Source organism: Stegodyphus dumicola, chromosome 10 (assembly GCF_044657685.1).
Source record: "Stegodyphus dumicola isolate Sdum_Otavi_A_Nest chromosome 10, ASM4465768v1".
Taxonomy (NCBI): Eukaryota; Metazoa; Arthropoda; class Arachnida; order Araneae; family Eresidae; genus Stegodyphus; species Stegodyphus dumicola.
Window position 1 is genome coordinate 70249829 of NC_140777.1, and position 16155 is coordinate 70265983.

A 16155-nucleotide genomic window follows, 5' to 3' on the forward strand; every position below is an offset into this window, starting at 1 on the left:
AGCTGGGACTTGAACCAAACTGTCAAACTTTTAAAGTTTAATTTACATGGTGGTTATAATTAAAGTTTCAATTTGAAATGATCATAAAAGGAAAACTACCGGACCAAATGTTATCAAACTTGGGAATCGTGTAAAGGAGGTTATGGGAATTTATTTTCCGCGGAAAAAAAAGAGTTCAAAAACTCACCACCAGGGGGAAAATGGCGCTGTATACAATATTGTTAAATGAAATAAGACACGAAAACATCTGTTTAAAATGCGTTTAATATTTTCCGAAACGTGTTACAAAGCAGGTTCAATGTAGCGTCCAGCATTTTCCGAAAGTAAGTTAAATCTTGTTACTGCATTCTCGACAGCAGCTCTTAGTATATCAGGAGTAATGTTACGGACATGTCAGTGTATCACATTTTTCATTTCTGCCAAATTGTTTAGATTATCACCATAAACAGTGCTTTTGAGAAAACCCCATAGCTAAAAGTCACAGAGGTTGAGGTCTGGTGTGAAGAGGGAAAATGTTGGCCTATAAGACGTTCATTCATGAAATGTTGCCTGAGTAACTGTGCGACACACGTGAGGTGGGGTCCAGGCCTGCATAAAAATCGTAGTATCTAAAATGCCTCGTTACTGCAGTTCATGTATCACGAAACATTTTAACATTGACTCTAAGTGAGCTGCAATCACAGTGGTCCAGCTGTCGACTGCTCTTTAGAGAAAAATGGTTCAGTTATAAAACTAGCTGTCATTCAACACCAAACGGTGTGGAATGACTGCTATGCAATCGAATGCAGTAGGAGAATGCAATGGAACTAGATAGATAACATGAGGGATTTCTTTGGCCCAAATCGATTAAAAGCGTTTTGAATCAGTATCTTCATGTTTTAGGGCCGAATTCAGGCTTCAAATATTTTAAATTAGCGATCTGTAAGAAAACGATTTCCAGATTGTACGCACTTGTGCGAGTGATTTGCGATCTCACATTTTCTAATCGCTAATTCGTGGTTTTTATGGACGAATTTCTCACTTACACGGATGGCGCACTCAACGTTTATCGAATTTAACGCCTTTAAATGGTAATTTGCTTACTTCAAAATTTGTTAAGGGTATACAACATATTAAACCCGTTTAACAAAAGGTTAAGTTAGATTCCGACCCATATTTCGTTTAAAAATATTGCATACAGTGCCATTTCCCCCCTGGTGGTGAGGTTTGCCAGGTTTGATACCTGGCAAACCTCACCACCACGATTACCAGGTTTGATAACATTTGATACCAGGTTTACACGATTACCAGGTTTGATAACATTTGATGCAGTAGTTTTCGTTTTATGACCGTTTCAATGTGGAAATTTAATTATAACCACTCCGTATATTATTAAATTTTCATTTGAAGCTATGCATTATATGTATACCATACGTAAATTTTTCGCTTTTATGGAAAAATAAAGAATCGAAGCAAATATACTTAGGATAATGGACCAAAACTGAAAAAATTTCCCCTCCCTTCGAAAATAAAATATTGAAATTCGACCTTGAATTTATTGGGTTATCGAAATATTTAATTTGACTTATCTTCTAAGTCCTAGTTCCGACAACAATTCTGTCAAAAATTCCGAATCACTTAAGCTGAAGTAAAAGATTCAGTATATATTCACTGTATGTTAATAAAGTAATCAGACTGTAATAAAAATAGGCCCACCAGCGGCCGAGCGGTAAAGTCGCTGAACACTGGTAGTTCGGTCCGAGGTTCGAATCCCGCGAACGGGCTGGCTGCATGGGCGTTTTCGTGCTTTTCCCCATGTGTAACGTGTATACGAGCCAGTTTCCCTTAGAAAGTCCTCCACGAAGGCATCCCTCCCCTTAGGCAGATAGCCCTCGAGGCTTTGCCATAATCACACACACACACACTGTAATAAAAATAGATTGTAGAATTTACGCTGATGCAACATTTTGTCTGACTGCACAACATGTAATGCAAGAGAAGGCTTGTAGAGAACTTTTTTTGACATGCCTCTAAAAGTAGATGTCATACTCCTTTTGTCTCTTCAATATCAAAAACTTTCCTTTGAGAGGCAACTTTAGTTTTTGGGAAAGAAAAAAAACTACAAGAAGACAAATTTGAAAAACATGCAGGACGATTGAGTACACATACTTATTTTCGGAACACAAGCGGTTCTCCGACTGGTTATTGAATAATGAAAAGATGCATTATCATGCAATACAAAACATTTGGAATACGTTGTCTGACTGAAAACGTAAGATTAAAAGTCATCTGCTTAATTCACAGCCATTTACAAGTCAACTACTGGGGCAATTGCAGAATCGTTTTGATCCTGAGCTTGTAAGACAAACCTTATATCACTGGATTTAAACACTTCTTTAATCTTCCGAGAACGTTCCTTCTTTAGCTCATATTCCAGGAATATTAAGTGAATACAATTATTGCAAAAGAAATTGAATATTCATTTGCACTACGGCTTGGTAGTTTACTAACGAGTTAACAAAACTTAAATTCTGCTTTTTGTGTCTAGGTACACAACAATATTTTAAATATTTACAAATAAAATATTAAATTAGAGATTTAATTGGAGCCTAACCAGTTGCCTAGCATTTGAAGATTGTTAAATACTAATTGTTTGTTGCGAAGTCTAACCCAGGCTGCATGGTTGGTTTTCGTAGTTTTTTAGGTTCTCTTTACAAAGGTTCTCTATGAAAGCATCTTAACCAAATAGCTCCCATGTTCTTTCTATGTTCAAATAACCAACTAACCTAGTTTAAGCGCGATTTCCAAGTGAAGTTACTAGCAAAACCCGAATACTCATTAAAAATAATGTAGCTTGCCAGTCGAGAGTAACATGAAAGATACGGTGCCAATAATTAAATTGCTGTTACGGTACACTGTTTCTAAATTTAAATGGTCATTCCTTAATTAAATAGCCCACCAGCGGCCGAGCGGTAAAGACGCTGAACACAGGTAGTTCGGTCTGAGATTCGAATCCCGCGAACAGGCTGGCTGCATGGACGTTTTCGTGGTTTTCCCCATGTGTGACGTGTATACGAACCAGTTTACCTTATAAAGTCCTCCACGAAGGCGTCCCTCCCTTTAGGCAGATAGCCCTCGTGTGCTTTGCCATAATTAAATAATCCAATCTAATCCGATCCTTAATTAAATATAATTGATTTGTAACTTCTACTAGAACTGACGGTAAGAATTGAAGTGCAAATAAATAATATCGTGCGCAATCTTGATTAATATAAAATTAAAAATATTTGCACAGAAAAATATTTGAATTCAGACAAAGTTTTTTGAAATATTTGCAATTACTTTATAAGAAGGATTTATTAATAACCGTAATAATTACTTATTATATTACTGATGATTAGGATTCAGTTCTTGACAATTACAATCTAAATTAGAATTTTAAGGATATAATTAAAATACGCTACGCACAAAAATACATTTTAGGATAAAAAAATGAGTGTCTTTTTTATATTTTAAAACTTCTTAAATTCATTTAATAAACATCGTATCTTCGTTGTTAATTGAGTCCAGAATGTTGTGTGTCGTTTGTATAATTATTCTTACTTGTCCACAGAAGCTGCTGACTTATCCAGCCATTAAGTAGCTGCAGATCATTTCTACATAACCATTGAACTTCGATTAATTCAGTCTTTAGAGGGTTGTATGTTTATATCATAATTTGTCTTATATAAATGATTATTCTAAATCTTATGTTTCTATAAAAATATACTGTGCTTTAAAAATATGGATGATAGTATCTGCCGCTCTTTCAGCCACTTCAAAAGCGACAGTTTGTTTAGAAATAAATTATGCAGTTAATGTCATAAAATATTTTCATAAAATTCAAATAAACATTAAACGAAAATTCTCAGTTTTAGACAATTCGATTTAAGCGAAATAAAGTAGCAGACGATAAAACGCCGAAGGTAAAAATTTACTCTTAGAAAAATGTACTCTTATTTTTTTTTAAAAAAAAGGAAGAAAGAGAGAAATTAAAAAACATTGTTAAAATTTGAATAATATCATCTATAATTTAAAAAATAGCTTTTCATAGAGTATTAATAAATATTTATTACGCCTTATTGAGGGAAAAAATTTCATATAATTAATTCTCCGTAAAATTTTACTTGAAATTTAAGGTTAAAAATAGCTGTGGCAATTCAGTGTAACAAAAATCCATAGACCACATTTGGCGTTATTATCGCTCAAAAAAAAGATGCCAAATTTCAAAACGCGAAAATATGTAAATTCGTGTATATCTTAGAAAATTTTGAATAAAAAAGTCTAATTTTTTGCAGATATGCTTAAAAATACACCTACTTTATGATGATAGGAAAACTTGTATAGGTTATAATTCAAAATTTTTTTTCGAAAAATTTATAAAAATTATTTAAAAATAGAAATTTAAAAAATAAAACACAAAAAATGGGTAAATTTTATTTGGAATGAACCTAAATTTCGAAATGTGAGAGAAAAAATCAAAAAAGTTTATCAAAAGAAGAGATATTAATAAATATTTGCCAAATTCAATTAACATTGAGGAGCTAAAATTTTGAGAGCTAATATTTTAAAAACTAGTCGTACGATTTTTACAAAACTTGGTATTCTGGCTTAATTTGAGTCGTAGAATTGAAATATGGAAAAAAATTGGTATGTTATTTCAGAAAAAGTCCGATTTTGTGTCAAAATACCTATGTTAGAATAGTGCTATATATAAATCTAATATATATCCTAAGTCGCGCTTTCAAGGCATGAAAAACGCAGTTTGAATTTTGTCAATCGGCCCAGTAGAACGGGAAATATAGCACTGTCCCATTTTTTTTTTTTTTTTTTTTTGTTTTTTTTTTTTTGAGCAGTGTACCTTTTAATGATACTAACGCAAGAATATAAGTCTTTTGAATGCGAATCAGTCTCAAAGCTACTGCATTTTAATGAGTTAGTAAACAGCATGGTTATTTATAAAAGTAAAAATACGGGATGTCTGTGCACAGTAAATTTGAATATTCTTAAGTTAATATAAAGTATCACAGAAAGATTAAAGTATTTACCTTCCGTGTCTTAAATGGGATTCGCAATTATTTCTTACTTAGCCGTTATGCTCACTCGCATTTTAAATCAGATATTTTCTGCGGAAATACAACTCGCCCTCTTTTACTAAGAGGAGAAAATCATGCTTACTTGAAATAAGCTTCTGGGAATGTCATAAGGAAGTAGCTGTTATTTACATGAATAATATATGAAAAATTGCACCGGTTTAACAAACTTCATTTTGTTACGAAGTACAAGTTTTGTCTCTATGAGAGTAGAACTTGTTCATGTATTTGTTGCGTTTATTAGATTGATAAGAAAAAGACTAATATAATTTAACGATAAATTTGAAATACTACGGGACTGTTAGCGATATATTTCCATTTGAAAAATAGTAGTTTGTCAGTAACTGTAGCAATGATACGTTGTGTTTTTAATGTCTACCAATCGTCAGGAATATTTAAATATAAGTGGCATGTATATGAAACTAACGCTTCAAGTTTTATAGCCCGATTTCAATTCTGTTTAACGTCTATAATCCCACAGCGTTTGTCGGCACGATTTAAAATCTGTCTTTATCTAATATATACTATAGTCCTATGGTATTTTGCGTTTCAGAAAAAACTAGATCTATACTACTAAACGTTTCATATAGCAGATAGCTAGCAACACATACAAGGGCTGTTCTCACATTTTTTAGAAGATTTTGCTTTGATAGAAAAATGTCTTCTACCTGCAGTTGTTTTTAACTGCTGTAGGGTTTATATTTACTATTTTAACTAACATTTATTTTAAGTTTAAACCATCTTTCCTGTCAAGCCTTACTTTCCCCTGGAATTGCCAATGCCAGAGTATGTAAATTTCAGTAGAACGCGCAAGGATTCAAATTGTCAGCGGAAGTAATCTGAGTTAAATAGAAGGGAAACGAGTTCGAAAGGGTGCTTTCTTGCTTCACGAGCGTGGAGGTGGCTAGTTAGAAATTGAAGAACCACGCGTTTCGGCCTGTGTGCTTGCCTCGGCAGACTGTTAAATCTTTCAACGTAATATTCAGAAATTTGCTGAATTGTCAGCTGTATCTTAGAACGCGGTTAGGTTAGTTACGTTTAGAGAGCCTCGTAGTTAGTCACTTGTTATTATCTCTTTTCACTTTCTTATTTTTATTTTAACGCCGGGTCGGCGTAGTTTGTGAGCGTCAAGAGCACGCATTTGTAATTTGTAATTTGTAATTTCTAATCACAAGTTGAATAAAAAGGGATTTAAACCCTTCTCAAGACTTTGTCTACTTTCCAGTTCTTAGCAGTCACCACTATTGTTGCGTGCAGGTTGGAAGCGCGCAACATTACACTGCAACTCTACTTTTGAAAGTATAAATTATTATCTGCTACTTGACAGTTTTGTTTTCATGCTATATGACACTTTTAAAGAAGCAATAGATGGAAGGCTATGTTTGGACTCTTTCCAACGAAAATCATTCATATCTAGTTACCCAAAAGGACTGAGAAAATCATGGGTTTTCGATATCTAAAGCTACGATATATAATATAATCAACTAGACAGGAAAAAAACCGTCAAAAGTTGACTGAAATGAAAAATTTCTTCCAAATGCATGCCCATGGAAAGAATAAATGTTTGGAATGTTGCAAAGGTAAGATCTTTCATAAAAAAACGCGCCAAGTTAAAGGACCTTTGCAAAATCTATAAATGATCAGTGTCAGCTGTAAACAAAGTGATAAATGCTAAATTGAATCTTAAAAACGAAAAAAAATTTAATGTGCATTCGCCTTTCTCCAAGACAGATCGCCGAACGCAGAACGCGCTGCAGAATTCTTTATGAGAAATATTTATCTCGACAAAAATGGAAACACATTTGTCCCAACAGATGAAAATTGGATAAATTTAAATGACCACAAAAAATTCGGTTTGTTTTCATGAAAGAGGAGAAAAAAATCACAAGACATGATTCAAAGAGTCTAAAGAAAGTTTTTCAAATGGAATCATGATTGTTGTTGGTTTTTCATCTAACGACAAATTAAACATAAAGAGAGTGGAGAAAATTATTAAGATCAACTCCACGTATTATCAAGAATATATCTGATACCTAATTTTCAAATATAAAATACCTTCTCTTTACCCACAGTGTTATTAATCAGTATAACTGCATCAAGACAAAGCAAGAACTCGCATGTCAAAATCCACTGTTAATTTCCTGGGAAAAATGAAACACAAAACAAATATTTTAATAACAATTACAAATCCTTTATAAGCCATACCCTTCATTCCTAACCCTACCAAATCCCCTGATGTATCACTCTTGGACTTTTAAAAAGCGGACCAAACGTTGACCTACAACACTCCTCAGACTTGAAAAAGCTGCTCAAGAGGAATAGGACAAAATACCTCCTCCGATAGTACAAAACACTTAATTGCCTTGGAAATTACAGTGAATAAAAATCATGAAGAGCAACTGTTACCAAACAGAATATATCATATATATATTATTATGTCACATATCATATAACATATTATATAACATATCATAGATAGTAGAAGTCTAATCGAGTGAGTTGCTTATATTTGACTTTGTCTGCTTCGCTTTCATAAAATTTGCACAGTATTACTGATGCATCTGAAACATGCTGCAATATAAGATAATGGTTATGACATTTAAGAATATGACAGACAGTTTTCCCTGTCTCAAATAATTTATATGGAGAATAAGAATTTCCTACACAGCAAACTAAATCGAGATATGACATGCATATCCTGATTAAATACTTAGACCCTAATTGATAACTTTCAACAGAAGTTAGAAGGATTTTCCTAATTTTATGAACGAAATGTATTTAAATGTCTTTAAATGCGTGCATTTAAATTTATTGAAAATAAAAGATGCATAGCCTATGCTTAAAACATAAAGTAATATATTTAGGAATATTAGTTTTTAAAAATTAAAATTAAATCATAACAATTCTGAATTATCAAATTAATTTTTTAAATAAAATATGACGTATATTTTAAATTTAATTTAGAAAAATACTACATAAAACCTATGTCTTGTTTTGTGACAGTATTTTACTGCAGCACCTGAATGTAGTGCTTTATCTTATTTAAATAAACATCTTAAAATCAAAAAAATAATTTTCAAGTTGCTTAAAACATTATAAAAAACTTACTTGTAAACCGAGAATATCACGAGAGCTGGAATCATAGATATGATAGAGACAGAGTATGTAGATATATGGAAGTATAAATATCGTCGGTGTTCCTGTAAGTAGAAATGCATGCTTTCGGTAAAAATGAATTAGAGAAAAGAACATTCTAAGAACATCACAGAAACAGAGCATAAAGGCTCAACAATGTACAAAATCATAGTCAATACCTTCTAAAAATACACTGTAATTATTTGTTGATTAGAATGCTCAAAACAATGGACAAGTTTACTTTATTTTTACTTAATGTTTTTAGAGGTTTCGCTGTAAAACGTTTTAAGTTCATTTTTTTTTTCAAGTAGATATAAATATGTTTCCTATTCTCAGACTTTATTACAGAAAAAAAAATTGTAAAGTCCAAAATGAATACTTACAAAAGCAGATTTTAACATATTTACCTCAACACGGCCGCATTTGCTGTAATTTGTCCACTCTCTTAACTGCTCGTTTTGATACCAGGTTCCGTTAGACCAGCAGACTTTATAAGCATATTCTAAACATAAGAAAATAAAAACTAGATTTATAAGTAGAATAATAAAAAATGAAAGCTTTCAGTTTTATATTACACCCAAAGTGCGTTTTTAATTGTTTTGTGTGTTACCTTTATTAAATATCATGTTCTTCGCACTTAAGGGGACTCATACACCTTAAACCCCTCATGATCTTAGAATATGTGACTGTTGCAAGGATTGGGATATTTTATTTATTTTAAAAGCAATTACTTCCAACTTTTTACAGCTGACTACATAATATAGCTACTTTAGAAACTAGTAAACAGAAAGTTTGTGTTGCCACAATGACAAAATATTTCGCCATGTTTCCACCTTGCGCGCATGATATTTTAAAAATGGCTAATGGTACATATGATTGAAATTGGATGGAATTCTTTATATGGGCACTATTTTCGAACTGAACCAACAATCTGATAAATATTTTAATATTGAAAAATTTTATGGACGAAAACATTACAAATTTTGTTAATAAAATACATTTTATAAACTCGACTCAAAATAAAATAAAAATTGAAAATGAAATTTTTAGAATTTTAGGTTCACAGTAGTTTCCAAATGTTATAAAAGCTATATATTAAATATGGAATTAAATTATGAAACAGAATGTTTTAAACTGTGCGCGCAAGTTGGAAACATGACGAAAAATGTTGTCATAAAGCGGATTAAATTATAAAAATATTTGTGTCAACACAAATTTTCTGATGACTATTTCAGAAAGCAGCTATATTATGCAGTCAGCTTTAAAAAGTTGGTAATAATTGCTTTTAAAATAAATAAGTTATTCCAATTCTTGCAACAGTCACCTATTCGGACATCTTATGGGTTTTAAGGTGCATGAGTCCCCTTAAACCATGATATACAATTCAACAGCAAAATCGCAAAATATTTAAAAGAGCGTATCTTTAGAATTCCCGATACACAATATCGCATACTTGAGATATTTTTTTTTGCCGTACAGTGTTGCCATTGCTCGCTTTGAAATCGGGGAGTTTCTTAATCAAAAATCTTAAATGCTTTTACCACATATGAAACAGGTAATGAAGCAAATTTCAAATTCCATATTTGGGCTTTCAGACGCCCGTATTCGGGTAAAGACATAAGTTATTCAAAATTTGATGGCTCTAGGTATCGTTGTTTTATCACAAATGAATTAGGAATGTTGTGAGCAACATTCACACAGTCATGCAGATTCTTCATTATTTAATTTCATTCAATATTAAACAGAGCTCTAATATTCTGTGGCAACAATTTAAAAAGCGATTCGCCGTTTATAGTGAATCAAAGCAAAATGCCGAAACGAAATTAATGGCCCTTCTGGGCACAATACTTCTCTGGGCTAAAAAATAAAAATCTGAAAAATTTTCAGATTTTTATTTTACGCCCAAAGACTGCGTTGTTTAACATTTTGATAGTACTTTTATTTATTAAATATCATGTTCTCCGCACTTAAACCATAAAATTCTATTCAATATCAATATCACAAAATATATAAAAGGACATATATTTATAATTTCCGATACATAGTCTCGCGCGCTGGAGATCGAAATGCTTTTTTTTCGTAAAGTTTTGCCATTACTCGCTTTGAAATCGTTGAGTTTGTTAATTAAAAAACTCTTTAACGTTTTAGAAAATATCAAATCGTAATAAAACAAATATAAATTGCAAATTTGGGCTTCCAAATGCGCATATTTGAATGGAGGACTACTTTATTCAAAATCTGATGTCTCTAGGTACCGTTGTTTTTTCGCAGTGCGAGAAACATACACACATTTATGCAGGTTCTTCATTGTTTAATTTCTTTAAATATATGCAGATCTCTAACATTTGGTGGCAACAATTTGAAAAGTGAAACGCCGGTTATAGTGAAAGGCCACGCAATGCCAAAACCAAATTAATAGCCCTTCTCGGCTTTTGAGCTAAAAAGTGCTAATTTTATTTAAAAGTTTTTGAATACAAAACAGTATTAATTGCTTTAGCAACATATGATTTAACATTAATCTCATCATTCGTGTATTTCTTTAACAAATAAATGAATAATGTTTTCTACGTGGGTAACTTCTGAATCCTCGAATAGTGTGAAACATGAAAATTGGAATCTTTCTGCTTCTATCATGACTTGAAATTTTCGAATCCTAAAGTAAAAGCTGTTATAGATTATAACTCAAAGTTGGACAAGGGTTAGTTAAATCGAAGGAAATATGGTAAGCTTAGTTAAATTGTATGTAGGAGTTCATGAAAGGCGTTTTTGATGTTTGTAAAATTATCTGGAAAGAATTTAGTATCTCTCATTTAATGTTCATCTATATTTTAACTCTTAAGTTAATTTTGCATTTTCTACACTTCTTTTCTTCTTATTATTATTCTTATATTAAGGATTTTAGAAATTTTGAAAGCCTTCCAAGGATCTGAATTCGACAAAATTTAGGATTCATTGCCCTTCTAAAATTTTCGCTGTTTGAAGCAATAGCGAGCAGAGTTATCATTATTTTTGGCAATTCCTTTACATTTTCTGAGCTCTATATTTTAGGTTTACTATTTTCACAAATAACGAATAAAATCTAGAATAAAGAACCATTTAATCCTCTTGCCTAACAGATGTTAAGTAATAACATTGTTAATTGTACATTAATGTATTGTTACGAATTTTGTACATGATGAAGTACAATGATTAAGTACATGATGAATTGCATAAATAGATTATTTTAGTGCAATTATGCGCGAAATTGCTGTATTTTTCTGTGTAATGTTACCTGGAAAATCTAAAGGTTTGCTGGAAAAGTATGAGTACATGGGCAAGTCTATTTAACATTTAGTAAATGGGTGTCTTGGTAATTTGGCGAGATATCGCCAAGCTGACAACGGCCACTGAGGTCGCTAAACTTTGAGACCATTTGGCAATATTTCAGTCCGGTCCCTGTGTCACCGTAATAGGTATTGTAATTGAATAAGTGTAATTGATCACTATATTAGCTGCAACTGTAATTCAACCCTCATATTGCTTTCCAAGAATTTCAAAATGCAGAAAGGGCTATAAATAACATCTGCTGAGATTGGACAAAACATCTGCTCTCAGTTATTTTTGTTATGAGCTGTTAGTTTAGCGTGAACTGAGATATCTCCGGGTTAGCTTTCTCTTTAGGTGCGCTTTATTTTGCGCTGTGTTTAACGTCCTTAGTAGTTTGAAGTGTAACTATTAATTGTTCTCTGTGATACTGTGAATATCCGTACGAGCATTTATGTGAAAAATATCAGAACTTTGAAACGTTTCATTTGGTGAAGATAAATTTTGTCAAGATATCTTCGGACCTTGCTTGCATTCAATCTGTTATGAACCCGAAAGCACGCAACAATATTGTTTTGCGTTATTCGTTACATTCTTTGCGTATATGTTTAAGATAGTATTTTTAAAACTATTTATAGTCAAAAGTCTTTAATCCGGACTCATCGGGACTTCAGAGATTCCGGATTATCGGTTTTTCCGGATTATAGATCATCAGTTTAAATCTGATAAGATGGTATGCAGAAATTATAAAATTAAAAATATGAAACCGTAATTTATGAAATAAAGAGCAATTATGATCTAAAGTGTATCAAAATTTACAAAAAAGCTTAATATTTATTTGTTTACTTTATTAAACATTTCTTTCAACGCGTGCATGCGTAAAGCATACATTACGCATAGTCTAAATTAGAAAATTGCAACCAGAAAACTATTTGATGTGTATTCGTGATATTTATAATGACGGGGAATTTGATTAAAATCATTTCAAAGACGGAGTGCATCGAGATGGAATACTACATTTAGTAAGGAATTATAAGCCGAATAAAACAAAAATATCTGCCCCGAAGGTACGGATACTGCTGACAGATCAACTTCCAGTTCATTGCGCGCCGCGACGTCCCCCCCCCTCCCGTAGAGAAGCGTGAAATTGATAAACAGATTTCGGAATGGTTAGAGAAACAGGATATGCCTGTATCCATTTTTTGCAGCAATTCCACTTTTTGTTTGATGGACGTCGAAACATGCTTTCGCTTTGTAGATCTTTTGGCAGCTCCAGAATCGGAAATTCTTTTAGACATAATCGAAAGTTCAAGCTTACTTTTATAAAATTGCTCTAACAGTCTGCAAAAAATAATAAGCCGGATTCAATTAGAAGATTAAAAAACAACGCTATCTGCAACATTAACTAAAATACATAATTAGATCATTTTAGCTTAGCTTATGCCGTCCGTTATACATGAAACGCGCATGCGCAAACGCATTATACATTTACGCATGCGCAGAAAGTTTGTAGCTTTGAGGTCCGGATTATAGATCATTCCGGATTATGGACGTCCGGATTAAAGACTTTTGACTGTATTATCTTGGATTGGAGCGACATCTAAAAGGCATCCAAATCAAAAACAGTGTCGTGTATACAACTATTGATGGAGCACAAAATATAGAGGGTTTGCATTGAATACGAGAGCCATAATGTAAATAATTTATTGAAAATATCCTATGCTAAATTGTCCAAGCAATAAAGGATTTTGTCTTTAAATACTATTGCAAAACAAAACAGAGTTGGCAGAAATTTGAATTAAAAAAATGTTAAATTATGAATTAATTTTACTCTGAATGACTAAATGACGTTAGTTTATAATCATCATGGAATGATTAAAAATTAAAAATTCAGATATTGGCTTCCCGATAAACATAGAGACATTTAAAAAAATTATATAAAAATGATGTATCAGTGTGCGGTTGGCACCTCAAGATTTATCTTGTGGTGTTTCTTTCCTAGCCTGCTATACAATTTAATTAACACTATCACGAATAGACGGAATATCTTTGATATCGCAAAAATACGTAAAATTTTTTAAACAAGGCACGACTGAGAGTTCATGATGGAGAGCTGCAATTGCTCACAAATGCAAATCATTGAATGCCGTATAAACTTTAATTTTGTTATTTTTTACTTATAGTTTCATACTAATCTGTCAAGGAAAATGTGAATCAAACGTAAAACAAATCATCCATTCTCATATATATTTTAAGGTCAAAACGGAATTTGACACTTAATTTGTTTATTTTGTGTATGATATTTTTTAATGTGTCGAAAGCATGGCGATTTAGGCGTTAGATAATGTTACAAGTATTATTTATCTTACTTTGCAAAGTAGAATGAAAAAAATAAAAATAAAACGATTTCTTTAAAATCAGACAGAAAAAAAGGAGTGCAAATTTCGATTTAATTTAACGTACCGATTTCACTGATGGTCTCATAAACGGCAATAAAAATTTACGAAACGTATGTGAATTATTTTTGGTTCCAAATTTTATGTTATTCACTGCGCGATTTTAAAGTTTTCTTAATTTACTATAATAAACCACACATAATGTACTCTGACTTCTTTAGAAATTCCGATTTTTTATTTATTCTATCATCAACCCGAAAATGGTCTATTGAAGAAAAGAAATTCAGAACTAGAATGAACACTGACTAAATTTAAAACATTATTTTGTATTAATGGGTGAGTGTCTAAAAGTGCTGGCCCGGGTTTTATTCTAGATGAAGAGATTGACCCGATGGTGTGTCGTGGATTTTTTAATGTGTAACCATAACATGTGTGTAACGAATTTTCCTTGAAATACACTCTTTTGCAAAAAAATCGAAGCATCAAGAAGGACTTTTGCGATCGTGACAAATTTGGTATGCAAAAACATCTTGATCAAACATGCAAATGATCAAAGTTTGAAGGCAAATGAACAGGAATTGCGATCATAGCGTGTATTTCTAGTTCGCAATTCGCAAAGTATAAGACCAGTAACAGAGGCGGAAAATTTAGCTTTTTTTGTTCCTGCCGTTGTAATTCCATAAAGAAGCAACTAAAGATGCCATTACGACTATATCCATTCCATTCCATTGACGGAAGACGCGAGCACTGTACCTTTACCATAGGGTGAATCAGTTCAGCACCGCGCCCCCCAAGATCTAGAGCAGCCAAAGAGGCCACACGAGAGCCGCGCACAGAGAGACCAAGCCCAACGCCGGATCCAGCCAGGGCAGGTCAACGAACCAAAGGCCCATAGGGGACCCACACCCCGTCGCCCAGGCGTCAGATTTATAAAAGAAATATTTACATGGCCAAACAAGGGCAGAGAGAGATACAATTAAGTACATTAACAATATATCAAGGATTGTACAAATTTAACAATAAGAGGTAAAGATTACAAGATTACCAGATAAAGCAAGTTACTTACGACTATATCGAAGACCTTACAGACAACTAAACGACATCGAACGTGGTCGCACTGTAGGGTTGAGTGAAGCTGGGTGGTCATACCGAGAAATATGGCGCAACTGTAGCTTACAGACATTGTTGTGCAAAGATTTGGCAGCAATGGTTGTTAAAACGAAATTGCCGACGAAATGAAGGCTCTGGAAGGCCAAAGAGCACAAATGCGAAGCAAGATAGGATGATAGTTCGCCAGGCCCGAACCGCCCCATAGGTATGATTGTCGACAATTCAACGCACAACAGCCCACGACGATACCTCCCATGGTACCGTCCACAATCTCACAGCGAGTGTCTGAGGCGGGGTTACGCTCACAGAGGCCTTTAAGATGTTTGTCTTTGACCCCACAACATCGGCGGAGTCATCTGGAGTGGTGTCGCAGCCGATCATCATGGCTGCCAGCAGACTGGCATCGTATAGTGTCCAGCAATGTATCCCGTTTCACTCTTGAAGCAGATGACCACTGTGTTCGTGTCTGGAGAGGACGGAACTAGCGGTTCAATCAGCCTTTGTTTCATAAAGGCATACAGCCATAACTCCTGGTGTGATAGGGGTGTGGGGCGGTATTTCTTATGACAGCAGGTCATCTTTAGTCATCCTCCGTACAGCTCAGCGATGTGTTAATACCATCCTGCGGCCGGTTGAATTACCCTTCATGGCACGTCATCCTGGCGCCATTTTCCAACAAGATAATGCCAGGCCACATACCGCTCGCAAATCTCTGGACTGTCTCCGTGCGGACGTGTCTCCGTGCCAAGGAAGACCGTATACTCTTCCTTGGCCAGCAAGGTCACCAGATTCTTCACCTATCCAGCATGTCTGGGGAATAGTAGGCCGCAGATTCGGGCACCATAAAATATCGCAAATCTGCAACGACAAGTGATGAATGCGTGGCAGATGTGTCGCAGGATGACATTAGGACTCTCTACCACTCCATGCCTCGACGAATTCAAGCATGCATTGCACCCGGGGTGGTTCGGTCAACTACTAATTTGAACACTCAATGGGTGATTGTGAGCCGTGAACAAGCACTATGACCGTGATTATTTAATTATTTTATTATCTCTGTATGAGCTATACACATGTTCAATTTTATTAAAAACAACCAT

The 16155-nt window shown here is 33.6% G+C and overlaps 1 protein-coding gene across 4 annotated transcripts in view; it reads right to left on the minus strand.

Annotated features, from left to right (window-relative positions):
- LOC118193720 (calcitonin gene-related peptide type 1 receptor-like) overlaps nucleotides 1-16155 on the minus strand; it is a 666801-nt gene that overhangs the window by 110348 nt on the left and 540298 nt on the right. For all 4 annotated transcript variants that reach the window (XM_085825063.1, XM_085825062.1, XM_085825065.1 and 1 more), the window contains 2 exons: nucleotides 8654-8748; nucleotides 8220-8311 (listed from right to left, as the gene is read on the minus strand). In XM_085825063.1, the coding sequence (XP_085681189.1) occupies nucleotides 8220-8311; nucleotides 8654-8748 (187 nt within the window). The remainder of the gene's footprint in view (nucleotides 1-8219; nucleotides 8312-8653; nucleotides 8749-16155) is intronic.